Here is an 18,420-nt window from a genome sequence, read left to right on the forward strand (position 1 = left end):
CGTCCCGGACGGCGCGGCCGCCTCGGGCGCCATCTTCGTTACGGGCGGGAGGTTTCTCCGGCGGCCTCGACGCCGCAGCGCCGCCTAGGGGCTTTCGCGAAACGAGGCTGCCAAGCTCGGCTCATGGAGCGCAGCGCCCGACAACGGAGCTAGCCCGAGAGGAGCGAACATGGCCGCGGGGGGCGGGGGGCGCCAGGAGCAAAGATGGCGCCGGCGGCCGCGGCGCCATTTTGAAACGCCGCCCTGGGCGCGCGGCCGGCTTCAGGGCGGCCGGCGCGTTTTTGTCCCCTAGAACCCCAAACCCATGTGCTCGTTCGTTACACTCGCACCCCGCGTTTCCTCCGAGGAGCTAAAGGCGCTGCACGCTGTCCCCCTCCTCCTCTCCGGTTCATCCTTGTTGCACGCTGTCCCCCTCCTCCTCCTCTCCGATTCATCCTCACAACAGCCCTGCGAGGTAGGCCAGGCCTATCCTACAGCCACCCGGCGAGCTTCAAGGCCAGTGGGGGCTCGAGCCCCGGTCTCCCGGGCCCGACCCAACACCCCGCGCGCCACACGGCGCTCCCGGGGTTCCGCCACGTGCAGCCGGCTGCGAGACGAGCAGCGTCTGCGCGGGACCCCGGGCAGCCGGAAAAGCAGCCCGCAGCTCCCGGCACCGCCCGGCGGGCGCGGCTGCGGGGGCACGCTGGGAGCTGCAGGGCGGCGGCTGCCCCGCCGCGCCAGGGGCGCGCCTTCCCCGCGCAGCGCCGGCCGGGCTCCAGGGATGCAAGGGAGCTTGCTTCCGCTGCCCCCGGCGCCGCCTGCTGCTCCCGGGGGCCCCTGGATTTCGGCACCAGAGCCCAACCGCGCCTGCTCCACTCCGCGGATCAAGTTTCTATCCCTCAAGAGGCGGCGGCGGCGGGCGCTCCGGCGGGGCTGCCGCCCGTCCCAGCAACTGCGGGTCGTGGATCCACCGCCGCCTCCGCCCGCGATGCTCCTCCAGGGCTCGCTCGCCCTCCCTGCGGCCGCGCAGGAGCCGCCGCCGCCGCGGGCCAGGCGGGACCCGAGCTTGCTGCGCGACCCGCGGGTGCTGCGCAACCTGCTCAGCCACGAGGGGCGCGGCAGCCCGCCGGCCGCCTACTTCCAGGGCCTGCAGGCGGAGATCCAGCCCTACATGCGCAAGATGCTGGCTTTCTGGATGCTCGAGGTCTGTGCCGCTTCTAGCCCGCCCCCCAGTCGCCCTGGGGCGGTGGCACACCCCGAGGATCGCCGCGGGGCTTCTTCCCAAAAGCAGAAGCGGAGGAGATCCTTTTCTGCGCAGCTGGATGAATACTAATGCGACCTGGCGCCCTCCAGCTGTAGTGGACTACAACTCCCAGATGCTGGGAGTTGCCCAACACATCTGGAGGGCATCAGGTTGGTGTAAGGCAATCATCCTTACCACCTTCATTAATATGACTCTGCTGTTGCGCTTTGAAAGGTGTCTTGTCTTGTAATATGCTGTGCACCGCCTTGGGATTTTTAAAATGGGAAGCGTATAGAAATGTTCCAGAATAAAAAATTTGATCATGGTAATGGCCAACATTCTTCAGCTGCACAACAGATAAAAATGTGAACATACTTATTTGGATTATTATTCATATTATTTATGTCACGGTTATTATTATATCATCATCATGATAATACCTTTGACATTATTCTTCAGTTGCACACCAGATAAAATCTTAAACATACTTGATAATCCGAATAAGTATGTCTAAGATTTTATCTGTGGTGCAGCTGAAGAATACTATCAAAGGCATTATCATTATTATATGATATAATAATAATAATAATAATGAAATTATTATTAATTTAATTTCCGTACCAGCCAATAGCCAAAGCTCTCTGAGCAGTTCACAAAAATTACAAACCACAGATACAAGATAATAAAATGTAGTATAACATTTTTAACATACAAAACTGAAAACAATTTAAACATTATTATTATTATTATTATTATTATTACATTTGTGTTCTGTCTTTCTGCATACAGTACCCAAGGCGGATAATAACAATGATAATGAAAATATAATGAAACAAAAGATCTTTTAAAAATATTTGTTTAGAACAGAGAGGAGATAAAGCCAAATCAAGAACTGAAGCAGTCCATAATGAAAACTCCAAATAAGCAGCCAATTAAAATACATGGAGCTGGAAGCCTAAACCCACTTATCTAGGAGTAAGCTCTATTTAAATCAATGAGCTTACATCTGAGTAAAATTTTTCTGTAAACTGCAATCCTATGCAGATGTATAGTCAAGAGTAAGTCCTCTTGAATTTAATGAAGCCTGCTTCTAAGTAGACATACATATTATTGCAATGTTGGAGTACAATCCTGTTTGAGGCTAGAAAAGACAGAACCCTTTTTTGTGACTTGCCTTAACTAACTTTAATACATATCTACTCAGATGTAAGTCACACTGTGTTCACAATGGGGCATTGTCCCAGGTACCTGTGTGCAGGATTGTAACCTGAGACTGCAACCTAACACCCTTACCTGGGTTTAAATACAATTAGAATCATAGAATAGTAGGGTTGGTAGGGGCCTACAAGGCCATCGAGTCCAACCTCCTGCTCAATGCAAGAATCCAAGTCAGAGCATCCCTGGCAGATGGCTGTCCAGCCTCGTCTTGAAGGCCTCCAGTGTGGGAGAGCCCACCGCCTCCCCAAGTAATTGGTTCCATTGTCGTATTGCTCTTACAGTCAGGAATTTTTTCCTGATGTTCAGCCGGAATATGGCTTCCTGTAACTTGAGCCCATTATTCTGTGTCCTGCACTCTGGGATGATCAAGAAGAGATCCTGGCCTTCCTCTCTGTGACAACCTTTCACGTCCTTGAAGAGTGCTATCCTATCTCCCCTCAGTCTTCTCTTCTCAAGGCTAAACATGCCCAGTTCTTTCAGTCTCTCTTCACAGGGCTTTGTTTCCAGTCCTCTGATCATCTTTGTTGCCCTCCTCTGAACCCTCTCCAGTTTGTCTGCATCTTTCTTAAAGTGCGGTGCCCAGAACTGGACACAGTACTCCAGATGAGGCCTAACCAGTGCTGAGTAGAGGGGAACTAGTACTTCCCGGGATTTGGAAGTGATGCTTCTATGAATGCAGCCCAAAAGAGCATTGGCCTTTGTTGCAGCCACATCCCATTGTTGGCTCATATTCAGCTTGTGATCGACAACAATTCCAAGATCCTTCTTGCTTGTAGTGTGGTTGAGCCACGTATCCCCCATCTTGTAACTGTTCCTTTGGTTTCTTTTTCCTAGGTGCAGAACTTGGCATTTGTCCCTATTAAATGTCATTCCGTTGTTTTCTGCCCAGCGCTCCAGTCTATCCAGATCACTTTGAATTTTGTTTCTGTCTTCCAAAGTATTAGCTATCCCTCCCAATTTTGTGTCATCTGCAAATTTGATCAGCATTCCCTGCACCTCCTCCTCCAAGTCATTAATAAAAATGTTGAAGAGCACTGGGCCCAGGACTGAGCCCTGCGGTACCCCACTCGTTACCTCTCCCCAGTTTGAGAAGGTCCCATTGATAAGCACTCTTTGAGTCCGATTCTGTAGCCAACTGTGGATCCACCGGATCGTTGTTTCATCTAGCCCACTCTGAGCTAGTTCGCTCATCAGGATATCATGGGGCACTTTGTCGAAAGCTTTGCTGAAGTCGAGGTATATGATGTCTACAGCATTCCCACGGTCTACAAGGGAGGTTACTTGATCAAAAAATGAGATCAGATTTGTCTGGCAGGACTTGTTTTTGACAAATCCATGTTGGCTTCGAGTAATCACGGCATTGTTGTCAAGGTGCTTCCAGATGGATTCCTTTATCATCTGCTCCAGAATTTTCCCAGGGATTGATGTCAGACTGACTGGTCTGTAGTTCCCAGGTTCCTCCTTTTTACCCTTTTTGAAGATAGGGACAACGTTAGCCCTCCTCCAGTCATCTGGCACTTCACCCGTCCTCCATGATTTCTCAAAGAGAATGGACAGCGGTTCTGAGAGTTCTTCTGCCAGTTCCTTTATGACTCTAGGATGCAGTTCATCTGGCCCTGGAGATTTGAACTCATTCAAAGTAATGAGGTGTTCCTTGACCATATGCCTGTCGATCTCAAGCTGCAATCCTGCCCCTTCAGCCTGTACTTTGCCTTTGCCAGGGGGGTCATAGGCCCTCTTTTGGGAGAAGACTGAGCCAAAGTAGGAATTGAGCACCTCTGCCTTTTCTTTGTCATCTGTTATCGTTTTGACATCCTTATTTAATAGCTGAACCACCATTTCTTTCCTCTGCCTTTTACTATGCACGTAGCTGAAGAAAGCCTTTTTTTTGTTTTTAGCATCCCTTGCTAACCTCAGCTCATTCTCAGCTTTAGCCTTCCTGACATCATCCCTGCAATTCTGTGCTACCTGCCTGTACTCTTCCTTTGTTACTTGGCCTTCTTTCCACTTCCTGTATGTGTCCTTTTTTGTTTTCAGGTCATCCCTAAGCTTTTTGTGAAGCCACATTGGCTTCTTCTGTTGTCTTCCACCTTTTCTTCTTGTTGGAATGGTTTGTGATTGTGCCTTGAGAATTTCCTTTTTTAAAAGCTCCCACCCATCTTGGACTCCTTTTCTCGTTAGCGTCGCTTGCCATGGGACCTTACTGATCATTATTCTGAGTTTATTAAAATCAGCTTTCCTAAAATCCAGGGTACACGTTTGACTACACTCAGCTTTTGCTTCCCTCAGAACCAAGAACTCAACTACAACATGGTCGCTTTCCCCCAGAGTTCCTGTAACTGCTACTTTATCCACTGAGTCATCTCTGTTGGTTAGGATCAAGTCAAGGATAGCCGATCCTCTAGTTCCTTCCTCTACTTTCTGTAGGAGGAAGTTATCCACCACACAAGTCAGGAATTTCCTGGAGGGGCCATGTTTTGCAGAATTTGTCTCCCAACAAATATTGGGGAAACTGAAGTCCCCCATTACTACTACATCATGCTTCCTTGAAACATTGGCTATTTGCTTTTCAAAAGTTTCATCCTTGTCTTCTCCTTGATTGGGTGGCTGGTAGTAGACTCCGACCACCAGGTTCCTTTTATTCTTTGCTCCATTTATTTCAACCCAGATGCTCTCGATGGGGCTACCAAGCTCCTCCTCCTGTATTTCTGGGCAGAGATATGTATTTTTCACATACAGTGCAACCCCACCTCCCTTTCTGTTCCTCCTGTTCTTTTTGAACAAGTTATATCCTTCCATTGCTGTATTCCAGCCATGAGAGTCATCCCACCAAGTCTCAGTTATACCTATCAGGTCATAATTTCCCTCTTGTATTAAGAGTTCAAGTTCGTTCTGTTTGTTTCCCATACTCTGGGCATTAGTATATAGACATCGAAGACCATGTGCTTCATAGTCTGGCTTTCTTCCTACATGTGTCTGAAGACTATTATTGGGCGCCATCAGAGCTGTTCTCTCCGTTGCAGTGCATGCGCCTACGTCCATTGTTACCCCCAACATTACATCTCCCTTCCCCATAGGATTCAGTTTAAAGCCCTCCTGATGAAGCTCAGTGATGCTTATTTCTGAGTTCTGTGCAAAGAGTTGCACAGTAAGGCTGCAACCCTGTACTCGCTTACCCAGGAGCAAGGCCCATTGAACTAAGTGGGACTTACATCTGAGTAAACATGCAAAGGATTACACGCAAAGTAGGGTGAGCAGTAAATAAAAAATCAAATCAGTGTGATGGGCCAAAGGCTTGTCTAAATATTTTGGCATGTTTACTCAGAAGTACGTCCAGTTCAGTGCAATTTACTCCCAGGTAAGTATGCATAGGATTGAGGCTTTGGATAGTTTTTATCTGGAGGAAGAGCTGAGAGTAAGGGCACAATCCTATGCTGGCTGGAGAATACTGGGACTTGTAGAACTTTTTTCTGTCTAAACATGCATAGGATTGTGCCCTAAGATGCATTGAAAAGTGTTCCTAGAGTAAGGCACTAATTAATCTCATTGTAATTTTCAAATTTACAAAATTTGAGCTTCAGGTTTATGTCAAGCAAATAAATATTGTGGGTTAGCATCACAATGGAAATGGAGTAGAATTGCTGCCTTTCTTCAAGCTGGGACTGCTTTGCCGTTCATTACAGCATAACAGGCAGGAAATCAACAGGCAAAGCTTTTCTCTACTTAGAATCAACTTGGAGAGAGTTTGACCAGTTGAATTTCTCTCTGCGGGAAGCAGGATGCTGAATTAAGTGGACCTTTGGTCTAATCCAACAGGTCTCTTATTTTGTTTATACCTTCAAAACATTGTTACTCTTCTCTTTAGCCGACAAGGCTCCCATCCATCATCGTATGTAACAAAGATCAAAAATAAGACCACCTCTGGCTGCAATCCTAAGACACGACACAAGAGAAAAAGGGATTGGGAGGGAGGAAGAACAAAGAAAACTCCAGTACTAGATTCTTAGTTTCAAACCAGATTCTTATGCCTATCTTGCAGTTATGAAAGTCACCAAGAAGCACGTGAACATGGAGACAGGAAGGCAGCCTGACTCCCCATGGTTTCACAAAAGCCTTTTTTCCCCCTCCTAAATTAGGCTGCTGAATTCAAGAAAGCGCAGGGAGAAAGATTTGTGTAGATTTGCTTGTGAAAGGACTTGTGTGCAATGGCCAGTTCTGGTACTGAAAACAAATTCCTGTGCTGATGAGCATGTTCTCAGAGGCACCCTTCCCCCCACCCCGCGAGCTGCTCTTTTGCACCTGGTTCCAGTTGCTAGACTTTGGGGTTCTAGTGAAAAACAAAGTAGATCCTGCAAGCCTAAAGTCTTCCTGTCCCTGGATTCAGGATAGCAAATGCTGTGTCTGATTCCTTCTCCAAGGGCCGATCGTGGTCATATTCTGCACAGTTTGACTTTTATTTGCATGGTTTGGCTTTGCGCAGGCCTCAGTGAAAAAGGGAAGGATGTTGCCAGGTTAGGACACCTGCGATAGGACACATCCCCAGAGCTCCCCTTTTGCCTTTGCGTCTTTCTCCACCTTTCCAAACATGCAAAGTGCTGTGATCCTGGCTCTTTTGAAAGCCTCCGTAGAGACCACAGTGAATGGCTTCCTGACTGAGAAACTTCCTTCATTGTTGCTTGGGTCAGGTTTGCGAGGAGCAGAAGTGCGAGGAGGAGGTTTTCCCCTTGGCCATGAATTACCTGGACCGCTACCTGTCTTGTGTCCCCACGCCCAAAAACCACTTGCAACTTCTGGGGACCGTCTGCATGCTCTTGGCCTCCAAGCTGCGGGAAACGGTGCCTTTGACGGTGGAGAAACTCTGCATTTACACAGACAATTCCATCACACCACGCCAGGTTTTGGTAAGCCGTTTTTCCCCCTCATCAGTGATTCAGTACCTCCCAGATGTCTTGAACTGCAACTCCCATCACCCCACAGCCAGGACACCTTTCCCCCAACCTTGCTTCTTTGGTGGTTTCCTGGCTTCTGTGCCATTTTCCCCCATTCTAAAAGCCTGAAATTCCTCTCTTCTTGTTGGCGCTCAGGCCGAAACAGATTTTCCACCCCTGAGACAGGCCTTTGGTCTGATCCAGCAGGACTGATGTTTTGCCACTTAATAAATGATCACCGCACCACATTCCCCTTCTCCTGCTATGTCCAGGTCAACATACCTTCCTATGGGTGTGTGTACCACACACACCTATAATAATGCCCTTATTTTCTTCCCTTTGGGTTTTTTTTAAAATTGTAAAATAAACCTGGCAATTAAGTGGAGGGTTGGTCTAGAAAATGCCTGTAATTAAAACACACACACAAGTGGGACCTACTACAAAAGTTGCAGTGTGCCAGCCAGACAGCCAGCCATGCCCTGCTCCACAGTAGTCCATTTCATTCCCCCTCCTGCCCAGTTTTCCTTTTTTGGATCCACCAATCGATCCCAATCTCCTTTCTGCCTACCCCTGTTATGAAGTGCCATGTGTGTCCTTCGGAACACCACGGATTGTGCCGATTTCTTGTCCATGAACTGTTTGAAGAGGTCTGTTGTTTTGCATTGCATAACACCCTCTCTTCTTTCAATTCAGGACTGGGAGGTTCTAGTTCTAGGCAAGCTAAAGTGGGACCTGGTGTCGGTGATACCAAACGACTTCCTGGAACATATTCTTCATCACCTCCCCCTGCCCCAGCAGAACGTGGATGTGGTGAAGAAACATGCACAGACGTTCATTGCTTTGTGTGCAACAGGTATCCTTTCTGCGGCGGAAGGTGGGCCTTTGCTGGAAGGCTGGGCAGCGGCAGTTCCGTTCCGTTCCAGGGCTCGGAAGAGGATGATGGCCCCCCTTTGGACTCCTAGCTGTGCGACACAAATGTCAGCACAGGATCTCTTTCAAAGGGGCCAAGTGTCTTCTCCCATTGACGTCAAGCTTCTTTTCAGCTGTAGTTTCCGTGTCTGAAAAGTCAAGGATAATGCAGATGTGATGGGTGTCTGAGGCGAAAAATAACTATTCTTTATCAATATTCTCAGCTGGGAGACGGCATACCGTGTGTGTGTGTGTGTGTGAGAGAGAGAGAGAGAATCTGCCTTCTGTAAGAAGAAGGGCTCTGCTCAAATAAGGTCCCCTCCCCTCCCCTGATTTGGGGAGATCCCCCTCCCCACACACCACAGCTCACCCCATTCGGCAGGGTTTCCTGGCTCTCTGAGTAGCATATTCAGGGGGCTGTCACAGAAGGAGGGGCAGGGAAGTTCACTGCCATCAGTGCAGTTGATCCAGCGTAAATCTGGATCCAACCCTAGGAGGTGGGTGGTGAGTAGGGTGTATGCTTGTGCATGGGGGGGGTGCATGTTTTTATGAATAGGAGTGTGTGATTGGGGTGTGAGAGAGTTGAGGGGCCTTGCCCACTTTGGCCTCTGGCCATAACCACTCCTGGAATGCGGCCCTCAAGAGGCTTCCCAGGTGGCAATCTGGCCTGTGAGCTGCAAAAGGTTCCCCACCCCTGCTTTACTGGATGCAGTAGCAATCACATAAATTTCTTTCTCTCTCTCTGCCTTCCTCTCTCTAACGCCATCTCTCTCCCTCCGGCATTTGTAGATTACACATTTGCTCTGTATCCACCATCTGTGATTGCTTTGGGTAGTATCGCCGTGGCTGTCCTCGGGCTCTGTCCGCCATCGGATCTTTCTGGCGAGATGCTCACGGAACTGCTTGCACGCATTACTGGCACAGAGGTGGTGAGTTCCATGCATGGTGGGAACAGGGTTCAAAGCCTTGGGAAATGAGGATTCTGCTAGTGTTTTGCTGGTTGACTTGGGCAAGCTCTTTAGGGCTTCCTGGATGCCATCTCAACCACGAGGCTGTCTCAGTGCCTATCAAGCACTTTCCAGGTCCTGCACTGGATCTGGGGTACTTTTGGCTGGGAGGACAGGGGTGTCTGAGGCTAAAAATAACTATTTTTTATAAATGGACTCCCTGTATCCAGCCCCAGTCAACAGTCGGCAACAGCTCTTTGGACCAACTGCAGTTTCCGAACACTCTTCATAGGCAAGCTCCAGGCCCCATCTTGGCTAACCCTGAATCTGAGAGGCCAGAATACTAGTCCCAGTGCTACCCCCAGTATCGGAAGCAGTATGCCTGTGTACACCGGTTGAAAGGGAACATGGACGGGAAGGTGCTGTTGCACTCGTGTCCTGCTTGTGGGCTTCCCGTGGGCAGCTGGTTGGCCACTGTGTGAACAGAATGCTGGACTAGATGGACCCTTGGTCTGATCCAGCAGGGCTCTTCTGATGTTCTTATGAGAAGTTCCTGGCTAGCTTGCAGGAGGGGCCAAATGGGGAGCGATTGGGCAGTGTGCTCCAACACACATCCTCATGAACGATAAGCCAGGATGATCTGAAAAATTCTGGGGCTGGCTACAGGGAGCATACAACTCCCTTGTTAAAACAGCTTCACTGGCTTCCAGTCTGTTTCCAGGCACAATTCAAAGTGCTGGCTATGACCTATAAAGCCCTATATGGCTCCGGTCCAGGTTATCTGAAAGACCGTATCCTCCCTTATGAACCTGCCCATGTCCTGAGATCCTCTGGGGAGGCCCTTCTCTCAGTCCCACCACTATCACAGGCATGTTTGGTGGGTACCCAGGAGAGGGCCTTCTCAGTGGTTGCCCCACAGCTGTGGAACACCCTTCCCAGGGAGGCTAGGATGGCTCCCTCCTTGATGTGTTTCTGGAGGCAGGCTAAAACATTCTTGTTCCAGCAGGCCTTTGGGACATAGTTGGAACCTGGGGGTAAGCAGCTAAAATGCTGTTTTAAAATGCTGTTTAATGTTTTAATATAATTTTAAGTGTATCGTTGTTTAATTTATATTTTAACTTTTGTATATTTTCATACGTTTTAATTTTTGTAAGCTGCCTTCTGTCCCAGTATGGGGGAAAAGGCGGGGTATAAATATAACAACAACAACAACAACAATAATAAATCCTCAGCGGCAACCAAACTAAGGGCCAAACAGGCCATGGCATTAAATGCATCTCTGCATTTAACATACAGGTGTGTGTTTTTTTAAATGTAAACATTACATTTAATTATGGAGTGATAATAATTATGGGGATCGCAGCAGAGGTGGAGGCGGGATTTAGTCCTTTCTGCCCCTGCTCTGGTAGTGAGGAAGGCCCCTCCTCTGAAGTTGCTGTTTGTATTGGGGGGAAATCCCCATTGGCGCCAGTGGGGGATTTCCCCACAAAGCAAATGCTAGCTTCAGAGGAGGGATTTTCCTCAGGACCACGGGGGTGGGGGGTTAAATCCCCCCTCCACCTCTGCTGCAGTGCCCAATACATATTCACTCACTCATTCATTTAAGGTGCAATCCTACGCATGTTTAGACAAAAAAAGTCCTACAAGTCCCAGCATTCCCCAGCCAGCCATAGGTACCTGAGGAATGCTGGGAGTTGTAGGACCTTTTTTCTCTAAACATGCATAGGATTGTGCCCTTAATGATTTATAAACCACCTTTCAGGGCATAACAGCCCTCCCGAGGGGTGTACAAAATTTCATTAAAAATATAAATGATAATAAAATATAAACCACCTAAAAGCAGCAATATATAATCTAAAGAGAAATGATGAAATAATCCCAGGAATGAGTGAAAAATAGCTGGAAATAAAAATGACTTTAACTTTTTCTGTAAGATTTCCAGGGATGGGGCTGCACCCATTTCTTCGGGAAATGAGTTCCATGGGTGAGGGGCCACCACCGAAAAGGCCCTCTCCCTTGTACCTGTTAACCTAATATCAACAGGCCAGGGAGCCAGGCCTTGGTAGCTGATCATAAAGCACAGGCAGGCTGATTAAATGCAAAAGCACGTTTATCATTACATCTGACTTGGTCTTAAGGATGGATGCTTCGGACGTTTGATGGTGCTGAATTAATGTGGTGGTGAGAATAGGTATGGGGGCGAGCAGAGGGAGTGGAAAGGATCAGCTTTTTCATTGTTGTTCTCTCTCACCTTCTTCTTCAGGACTGCCTGAAAGTTTGTCAGAAGACCATCGAAGCAGCTGCTATAGCAAAGAACCTGAAACAGATTTCCTGTTCTCGGCACGAATCCTGTTATCCACCTGAGATAGCCAGGAAGTCAGCCTGATCAGTGCAATGGCTGGCAGACATCACAGGCCAAACTCAAGAATTTGAAAAGCAACCCGTCTCGGTTCTCCAGATGGTGCTGGAGTACAACTCCCCTAACCCCTGATCCTTGGGATGATGGGGATTCTAGTCTGACAACATCTGGGGGGACTCAAGGTTGGGAAAGGCAGTCTTAGATGCTCTCAGATGTCGTCAGAACCTCCCCACAATAATACATCATGGTGGCCACATGTTCCATAACTGGGAACTCTGGCTTGTTCTGCTCCTAACAAGCTGGAATCATAAACCAGGGTTTCTTTTTGGCTTATAATTCTGGCTTGTTAGGAGAGCAACAAGCCAGGGATCCTGGTTCAGTGTCCACCAGCATTCCCAGCAATTTTGGCTAACCGAGATGTCAGAACTGGGTCGTTGTTAAAAGCTGACATGTGCTAAAGGTCTGCTTTCTAATGCCGTCTACAGATGAGCATTATTTGGTTAATTTAATTTAATCCAGAATTAACATTCCTAGAATTATTTGAATTTAGCCCTTTCTTTGCTGTATATTTAGAAAACGTTCCTTATCTCCCGGTCTCTGTAACATATGTGCATTAAAATAACATTTTTTTAAAGGGGGAGGGGAAACCTATCAACTACTGCCCAAATATCAGCTGTCATGGGTTGAATACGGAAATCAAATATAGGTATCAAATATTTGGGAAATATCTGTCAAAAGGCACAAAGGAGAATTCTCAGAATTATTTTTTGAGAAGCAAAAGTCATTTTAGCTATGAACAGAAGCGCAGGCATCTGGCCAAACCTGGTAAGACTTTTGAAGTCCCATGGGGTTTCCGTGGACAATATAATGTAGCACTGCTGGTGTAGCAGGTGCTTACGGCCATGTCTCCTAGTGGTGCCAGCAGGACCTAGAAGCAATTAATGTTGGCTGGATTATGCCCAAGGTAGGTAATACCATTTTATTGGGCAGAGAAACAAAGGCGTGCCTCAAGCTAGGAATTCACTGTGACCAGCAAAGACGCCGCCCTTCGATTAATGACTCGGGACTGTTCACTGTCTGATCATTGCCAGCCCATTTCCACTAATTCTCTGCTACTAGTGATGTGCATTTTTCTGGCCAGTAGGCAAAAAAAAGTTATGGTGCAGGAGCATAATGGTACATGGAAAGGCGGGAACAATCAATGGAAAATAGCCATTACCTAAATTCAGATAGCCTAACAGATTTAAAAGAAATTAATTGTATTAAATGTTAATATTTCATGTTTATTATGTGGTTGTTTTTAACTGCTTGTTTATTACAGTATTAAGGGCGCAATCCTTTAGCCGCTAGACAGTGGCTAGACTGTTCATTTTCTGGGAACCGAGCTCGGAGACAGGGTTCCGAGCTTGGTTCCCAGAAAACTGCCTCCCCTGCCCTCTCCCCCGCTGCCTTGTAGGCGGCACCGTTTATACCCAGCTCTGCGCTCGGAAGAACAGCACAGAGCGGGGGGAAAGGGGGCGCTCCTGGGGGCAAGGAGGGGGCAGCAGAAGCGCTGGTACAACGCTTCCTATGTGCCATCCGGCCTCCCCCCACCCCCGCTCCCAGGCGCCCTGGCTAGACAGCTGAAATCAGCCCTCTAGCCGCAAATGCAGGGTGGCCAGAGCGTGGAGGAGAAGATCCCCTCCACACTCTGCCCGCCCTGCATTGGATAGTCAGCCACCTCCGAGTTCGGAGGCAGCCGCCAGTCCCCATAGGATTGCGCACTAAGTGTATTGTTTTAACTGCTGCTGTTTGTGGTTTTATTGATATATTGAGCATTATGGTTTTGTTGGAAGCCACCTTGGGATTGTTTTGCCTGGAAAGGCAGCATATCAGTTTTCTTAATAAATAAATAAAACATTTAAAAATAAGTGTGTAGTGCTTGTCGCTTGTCCCTTTGCACAGATTAGCTGGAACATCGGAAGGTGGGAATAGGTCTGCTGCCTGGAGAATACTGAATAGAACTCTGCTTTCTCGTTTTATTTAAAACGTTTACAAAATGGCTCACTAAAACAACAATTTAAAATATAATCATCAAATAAATTTAAAATAAATCAAACAAAAAGGACACAAAATCCAGCAGCCTGAAAGCTGAAGGAGGCGTTCTAGAAATGGTGGAAGTTTCTCCACACAGGCTAGAAACATAGTATTCACTTTGCCAGTTGACGAGTTTTATTCATGTATTAGTAATACTTGTATACTGCTTTATATAATAACATCTCCAAGTGGCTCACATATAAATATTAAAATCTAGTCACTCACACCCGTCTTGACACTTTTATACATTTTGACTGGGCCTTGTTTTCATGTGCCGTGCTTTGCTGGGCCTTGGAGGCCCCTCCTTAGAATAGCATCCTGAGCTTAAAGGGAGAACAGATGGGACGCCAGTGAGAGAATTTTTGCCTGTTGCCTGAGTGATTATAAAGACACTTTGTACATGCTCAGGAACCCTGTTGTATTGGTGCCTGCACCTGAGGCCTGGGGCTTTTGCACATGCTGTTTGCAGAGAGCATGAGTGCCTGTCAGCGGCTGGGACAACATCTCCACAGGGAAAGCAAACACACATCACAGTGGGTGAAAGAGGCTTCAACGTGGCTGTTTGCCACAGGTCAGGCACTAACAGGGGGAGTAATTCTTACAACAGCCTGGTAAGGCAGGCCAACCTTACTATTATCTCCAAGTTACAGCTGATGGGATGGGGGGGCGGCTTATGCCACCCGCCGATTTCATGCAGGGGGGATGCTTGAGTCAAGCCTGTCCCAGCACACTGCTGTGCTATGTCTCCCATAGTGACAAACCCGCAGGGAGCTCGCAGCCCTGTGAGGCAGCCGTGATAACTGAGCATCATGCAGTCGCATCCTGTGAGAAAGGGAAGTGGTTGGCAGACGAGCTACACTCCTCAGAATTGTCTCGATCCATGAGTCGAGTGGGGTACTGGCTGTGCAAAGGCCCTCTTTGCCTGCTGTCTGTTTCTTTGGTCCAGAAGAACCGCCCCAATAATAACAACAGATACGTGGAGTTTTTGAACTGTGGCTGTAGTGTACACAGATTTAAAAGCATGACCAGTGGTAGAGTGGTGAGTTTTGAAGTGCAGGCGCCCTTCATGGCAGTCCACAGCTGCCCCCCTCCCCCCCCACAGAGGCCAAAAATCCAGGCAGCTGCATTGATCCATATCAAGGAACCAGTTCTAGCAGTTTTATCTCCAACAGGAGCAGCTCTTTTGCAAAGCTATTGGAACTTAGTTGTCCATTCATGACCAGGCCACCGCAAACTACTTCGCATTACAACAGGGAGAGCTCACCCACCACAATATATTTTGCCGGGAAAATCCATCCCCCCACCCACCCACAGTTACCGTGAGCATTGTGGCTAAGCTCAGAGGAAACAGGGGAGTTTGCAGGGAGTGGTGGATGAGGTCAGCCCTGCTCATCAGGGCTGGCCCTACGATAAGGCCCTACGATAAGGCTGCCCTTGGCGCTCCCCCCACCCGCTCCCATAGTTGCAGGGCCACTAAGGGGATTTATGGGGCCTGGTGCAGGTGTGACGTCCACCGTTAACAACATTGCTCCAAACCTTGATCTCTCAGCCACTGTGCTACAGTTTGCACAAGCCAAAGTTCAAAAAGCCACATTCTGAGCAGTGGGCAGCACAGCAGGACTATCAGAAGTTTTACTTATAATAGCTTTTGTTTTGTAGAAGTGGGGCATCTCTACACCAGCCTAAAATCCTGCATTTAAAACGGGGTTTTCCGCTTCCGTTTTAAATGCAGGATCACAACGACTCCCTTTTTCACGTGCTTCCTTCCCCCCCACCACCTTCCCCCTCCTTCTCCCTGTATCTGAGCCTTCCATTATCTCTCATTGATCTCGCACCTCTTCTTGCCGCTTTAGCTCTTTTCACGGAGGAAACTCAAGCGGCGCATAACAGGGTAATTTGATAGCTCAGCATCTTTCGATCTATTTAAAAACGGAACAAAGGGCATTTAGTGCAGGAGACGCCCGGGATGATCACGGCGGCATGTACAGAGCCTGCAAATTTCCGTGAAGGAGCAAGCTCAATCGCAGGACAAAAGCTCCGTGTGAAGGAGCCCCCTATCTTTGGTAAGCATTCTTTATTTTAGAATATCCATTATTTGTATCTTTAAACATAATAAAGAAAAGTTACAAATAAAAAAGGCAACCAGCTGACCTCTTGCAGCTTATGGCTTTATTTTATTATTATTTATATAGTGCTTATAGTGTTTAGCGTATTTGAAGTGCTAAGCGGTCAGTAACATTGCCGCAAAGTAAAGCGGTGTTCCGCTGATTTTTACCTAGTACAAATGACATCAAAGTGGAAACTGGAAAAGAAGCTCGATTTAAAGCTAATCAAAGGAAGCTCATTTTTGTAGTTACTGCCCAAACAACCTGTAAAGCCTTGAAAGAAAGGTTTCACTTGATTTAGACACCCTAGCTCACTGCAGATTGCACATTAAAAATTACAGCCAGAGCTCAGCTTGGCCCCCTCCTCAGCTCCGTGCCTCGGATGATCCCCCCAGCTCGCCCACCCCTAAGACCAGCCCTCCTGCTAATCAAAAAGTCCTGAGGCCTGGCTCCACAACACCACTGAGTGTGACCACTTTGCAGAACCACTTGTGCCAGTGCAATCCTAAGTATGTCTACTCAGACGTAAGCCCCGTTGAGTTCAATGGGACTTGCTCCCAGGGTGGCAGCCTAAGTCTCAGAACTGGCTACCAGTACAATCTATTATCCCTATATTGTTTCTGAAGGAGAATGACCTGGGAATAGATTTGCTCTGCTAATATAAATTCTTTAATAATAATAATAATAATAATAATAATAATTAATAATAATAATAATAATAATAGGAAAGTTTTAAAAGCTTCCTTGGAGGCCTATAATACCAGGACCTGGAGAAAGAATGTGGGATTCTTGGGGCTAAAACAGAGAAGGCCCTGCTCCTCAACTTCAGCAATCTCACTGCTAGCTTGCTCAGCTAGGGTGCACTGCGCTTAGCTTCCAACTGCACACTCGGGCCCCCTTTAACCTGGCTTCCAGGACCTACCTAACCCCCGTCATGGCTGGTGTGTGTGTGTGTGGGAAGGTAACCTGCCTTTGGAGGGCTGGATGGATGCATGCAATGATACATCCATGCCCTCCTTTGTTGGGAAGTTAACCTAGGCCGGTCTGGTGGAAACCAGGGGGGCTTTAGTCTACATTTACACCTCGCCTGTCCAGCTGCTGGGCGCCCAAGGCGGAGGGCAAAAAGAACATGCGTGCAACATAAAAGCAAGCCTCGGGGCAAACTTCTGCAGTGGGTTAGCGATTAAAAAAAAGTGCAATACATGGCTTGGATCCAGGATCTGCCTTCCGCGAGAGGACGGGCCCTCCGACTAATTTTGGGGAGTCCACACCACAGATCCCCCGCCCGCATTCAGCAGGGCTTCAGGACTCTGTGTCGCAGCTGGGGGGGGGGGTTAAGAGGGGCTGCTGTGGGAAGGAGGGGGCAGGGATCCAGGGTAAATCTGGATCCAACCCCATGAAATTAGGATTGGGATCCGGGGTGGTGGTGGTGGTGGTTATTGCAGTGTCCGTTACTTTAGGGTGTCTTTAAAACTATTTGGATTTTGACGCGGTGATAAAACACAAAGTTATTTTGGTTAAAAAAAAATGCATGCTTTCTAGAGTAGAGGAAATTAAAATGGTAGAAAAGCCCCAGGGGAGGGAGGGAGTTGATTGGTGGGGCACCAGTCAAAGCTAAGGGTGCAATTTTATGCATTCTTAGGCAGAAAAAGAAAAGACAGATGGTTTGCACGCTAAATGCGCTAGCTAACAAATCTGTGATATTTCTTAGCATATTGTAGTTGGGGCAAGGTGATGAAGGTTTGTTCACAAACACAGCTGTCGCATGAGCTGTATTTATTTATTTATGTATTCCCCACCTTTTTTCCTCTTGCAAGGAACCCAAGGCGGTTTACAACGTCCTCCTGCTCTCCATTTTATCCTCCCAACAACCCTGCGAGGTAGATTAGGGTTGAGAGTCAGTGACAGGCCCAAAGTCACCCAGTCAGCTGCATGGCTGAGTGGAGACTAGAACCCGGACCTCCCAAGCCCCAGTCCAACCCTGTAACCGCCGCACCACACAGGCTCTGTGATCTGATCTGATGCAGTGGACTGTATTCCACAAAAACATGTGCCATACTAAGTCTGCTAGTCTCGAAGGCACCGCAGTCCTCTGTGTTGTTTTAGGTGCTGTTACGAAGACGGGTCCGAGAGACAGCTCTCACGCCGGGAGAAGCTCAGCCGCTGTCGCAGCAATGTCTTCCTGGTGTGAAAACCCCCATTCTCTCACGGTATGATTGGAGTTAACAGCTATTTGTGGAAGGGGTGGGTTGCGGGTCTTGCATCTCCTAGGTGTGCACACACAGCTTTTTTAATGCATTTCTTCTGATAATTTAGAACGGGTAGGAGATTAGTTTGGAGTCCCCAATGTGGCAGCCACGGGTGCAGTGGTGCCCACGAAGGGGTCTCCAGCATGGTCCCTTGGGCACCCAATTTTTTTTCTTTAATGTTTTCCATTTTTTACTACACATACATGGATTTGTATGAAAGGCATACAACTCCTAGCAATTATATGTAGGTTTCAACAAGAGGGGACCAAATATCCAAATAAGTATCCATTTGAAGGTGGCGTCTCTGTGCCACCTGTTCAAATATTGAAAGTGCTATAAGGTCCTCAGTCCATTGCAGTGTAGGAAGTGAGGGTTTATCCTTCCGATGTTGTAAAAATCAGTCTTAC

At 47.9% G+C, this 18,420-nt stretch overlaps 1 protein-coding gene across 3 annotated transcripts; it reads left to right on the forward strand.

The window, feature by feature from the left end:
* The first annotated feature begins 236 nt into the window (after window positions 1-236).
* On the forward strand, window positions 237-13,485 carry LOC146335774 (G1/S-specific cyclin-D3-like). 3 transcript variants are annotated; one of them, XR_014785860.1, is made up of 6 exons: window positions 237-1,183; window positions 7,126-7,341; window positions 8,062-8,221; window positions 9,067-9,206; window positions 11,488-12,947; window positions 12,989-13,485. XR_014785860.1 is itself a non-coding variant. In XM_084820715.1 (5 exons), exons 1-5 carry the CDS (start codon window positions 305-307, stop codon window positions 11,608-11,610), a joined length of 1,518 nt encoding a protein of 505 aa, XP_084676841.1. In that variant the 5' UTR covers window positions 237-304; the 3' UTR covers window positions 11,611-13,485. The 3 variants fall into 3 exon arrangements, 1 of the variants encoding a protein (XP_084676841.1); XR_014785861.1 differs by having other exon boundaries at window positions 11,488-12,893; window positions 12,989-13,465; XM_084820715.1 differs by having other exon boundaries at window positions 11,488-13,485.
* Window positions 13,486-18,420: the final 4,935 nt, after the last annotated feature.

The sequence above is a fragment of the Heloderma suspectum genome, chromosome 14 (assembly GCF_057233095.1).
Source record: "Heloderma suspectum isolate Gila_16-S chromosome 14, 16-S_ref, whole genome shotgun sequence".
Classification (NCBI taxonomy): domain Eukaryota; kingdom Metazoa; phylum Chordata; class Lepidosauria; order Squamata; family Helodermatidae; genus Heloderma; species Heloderma suspectum.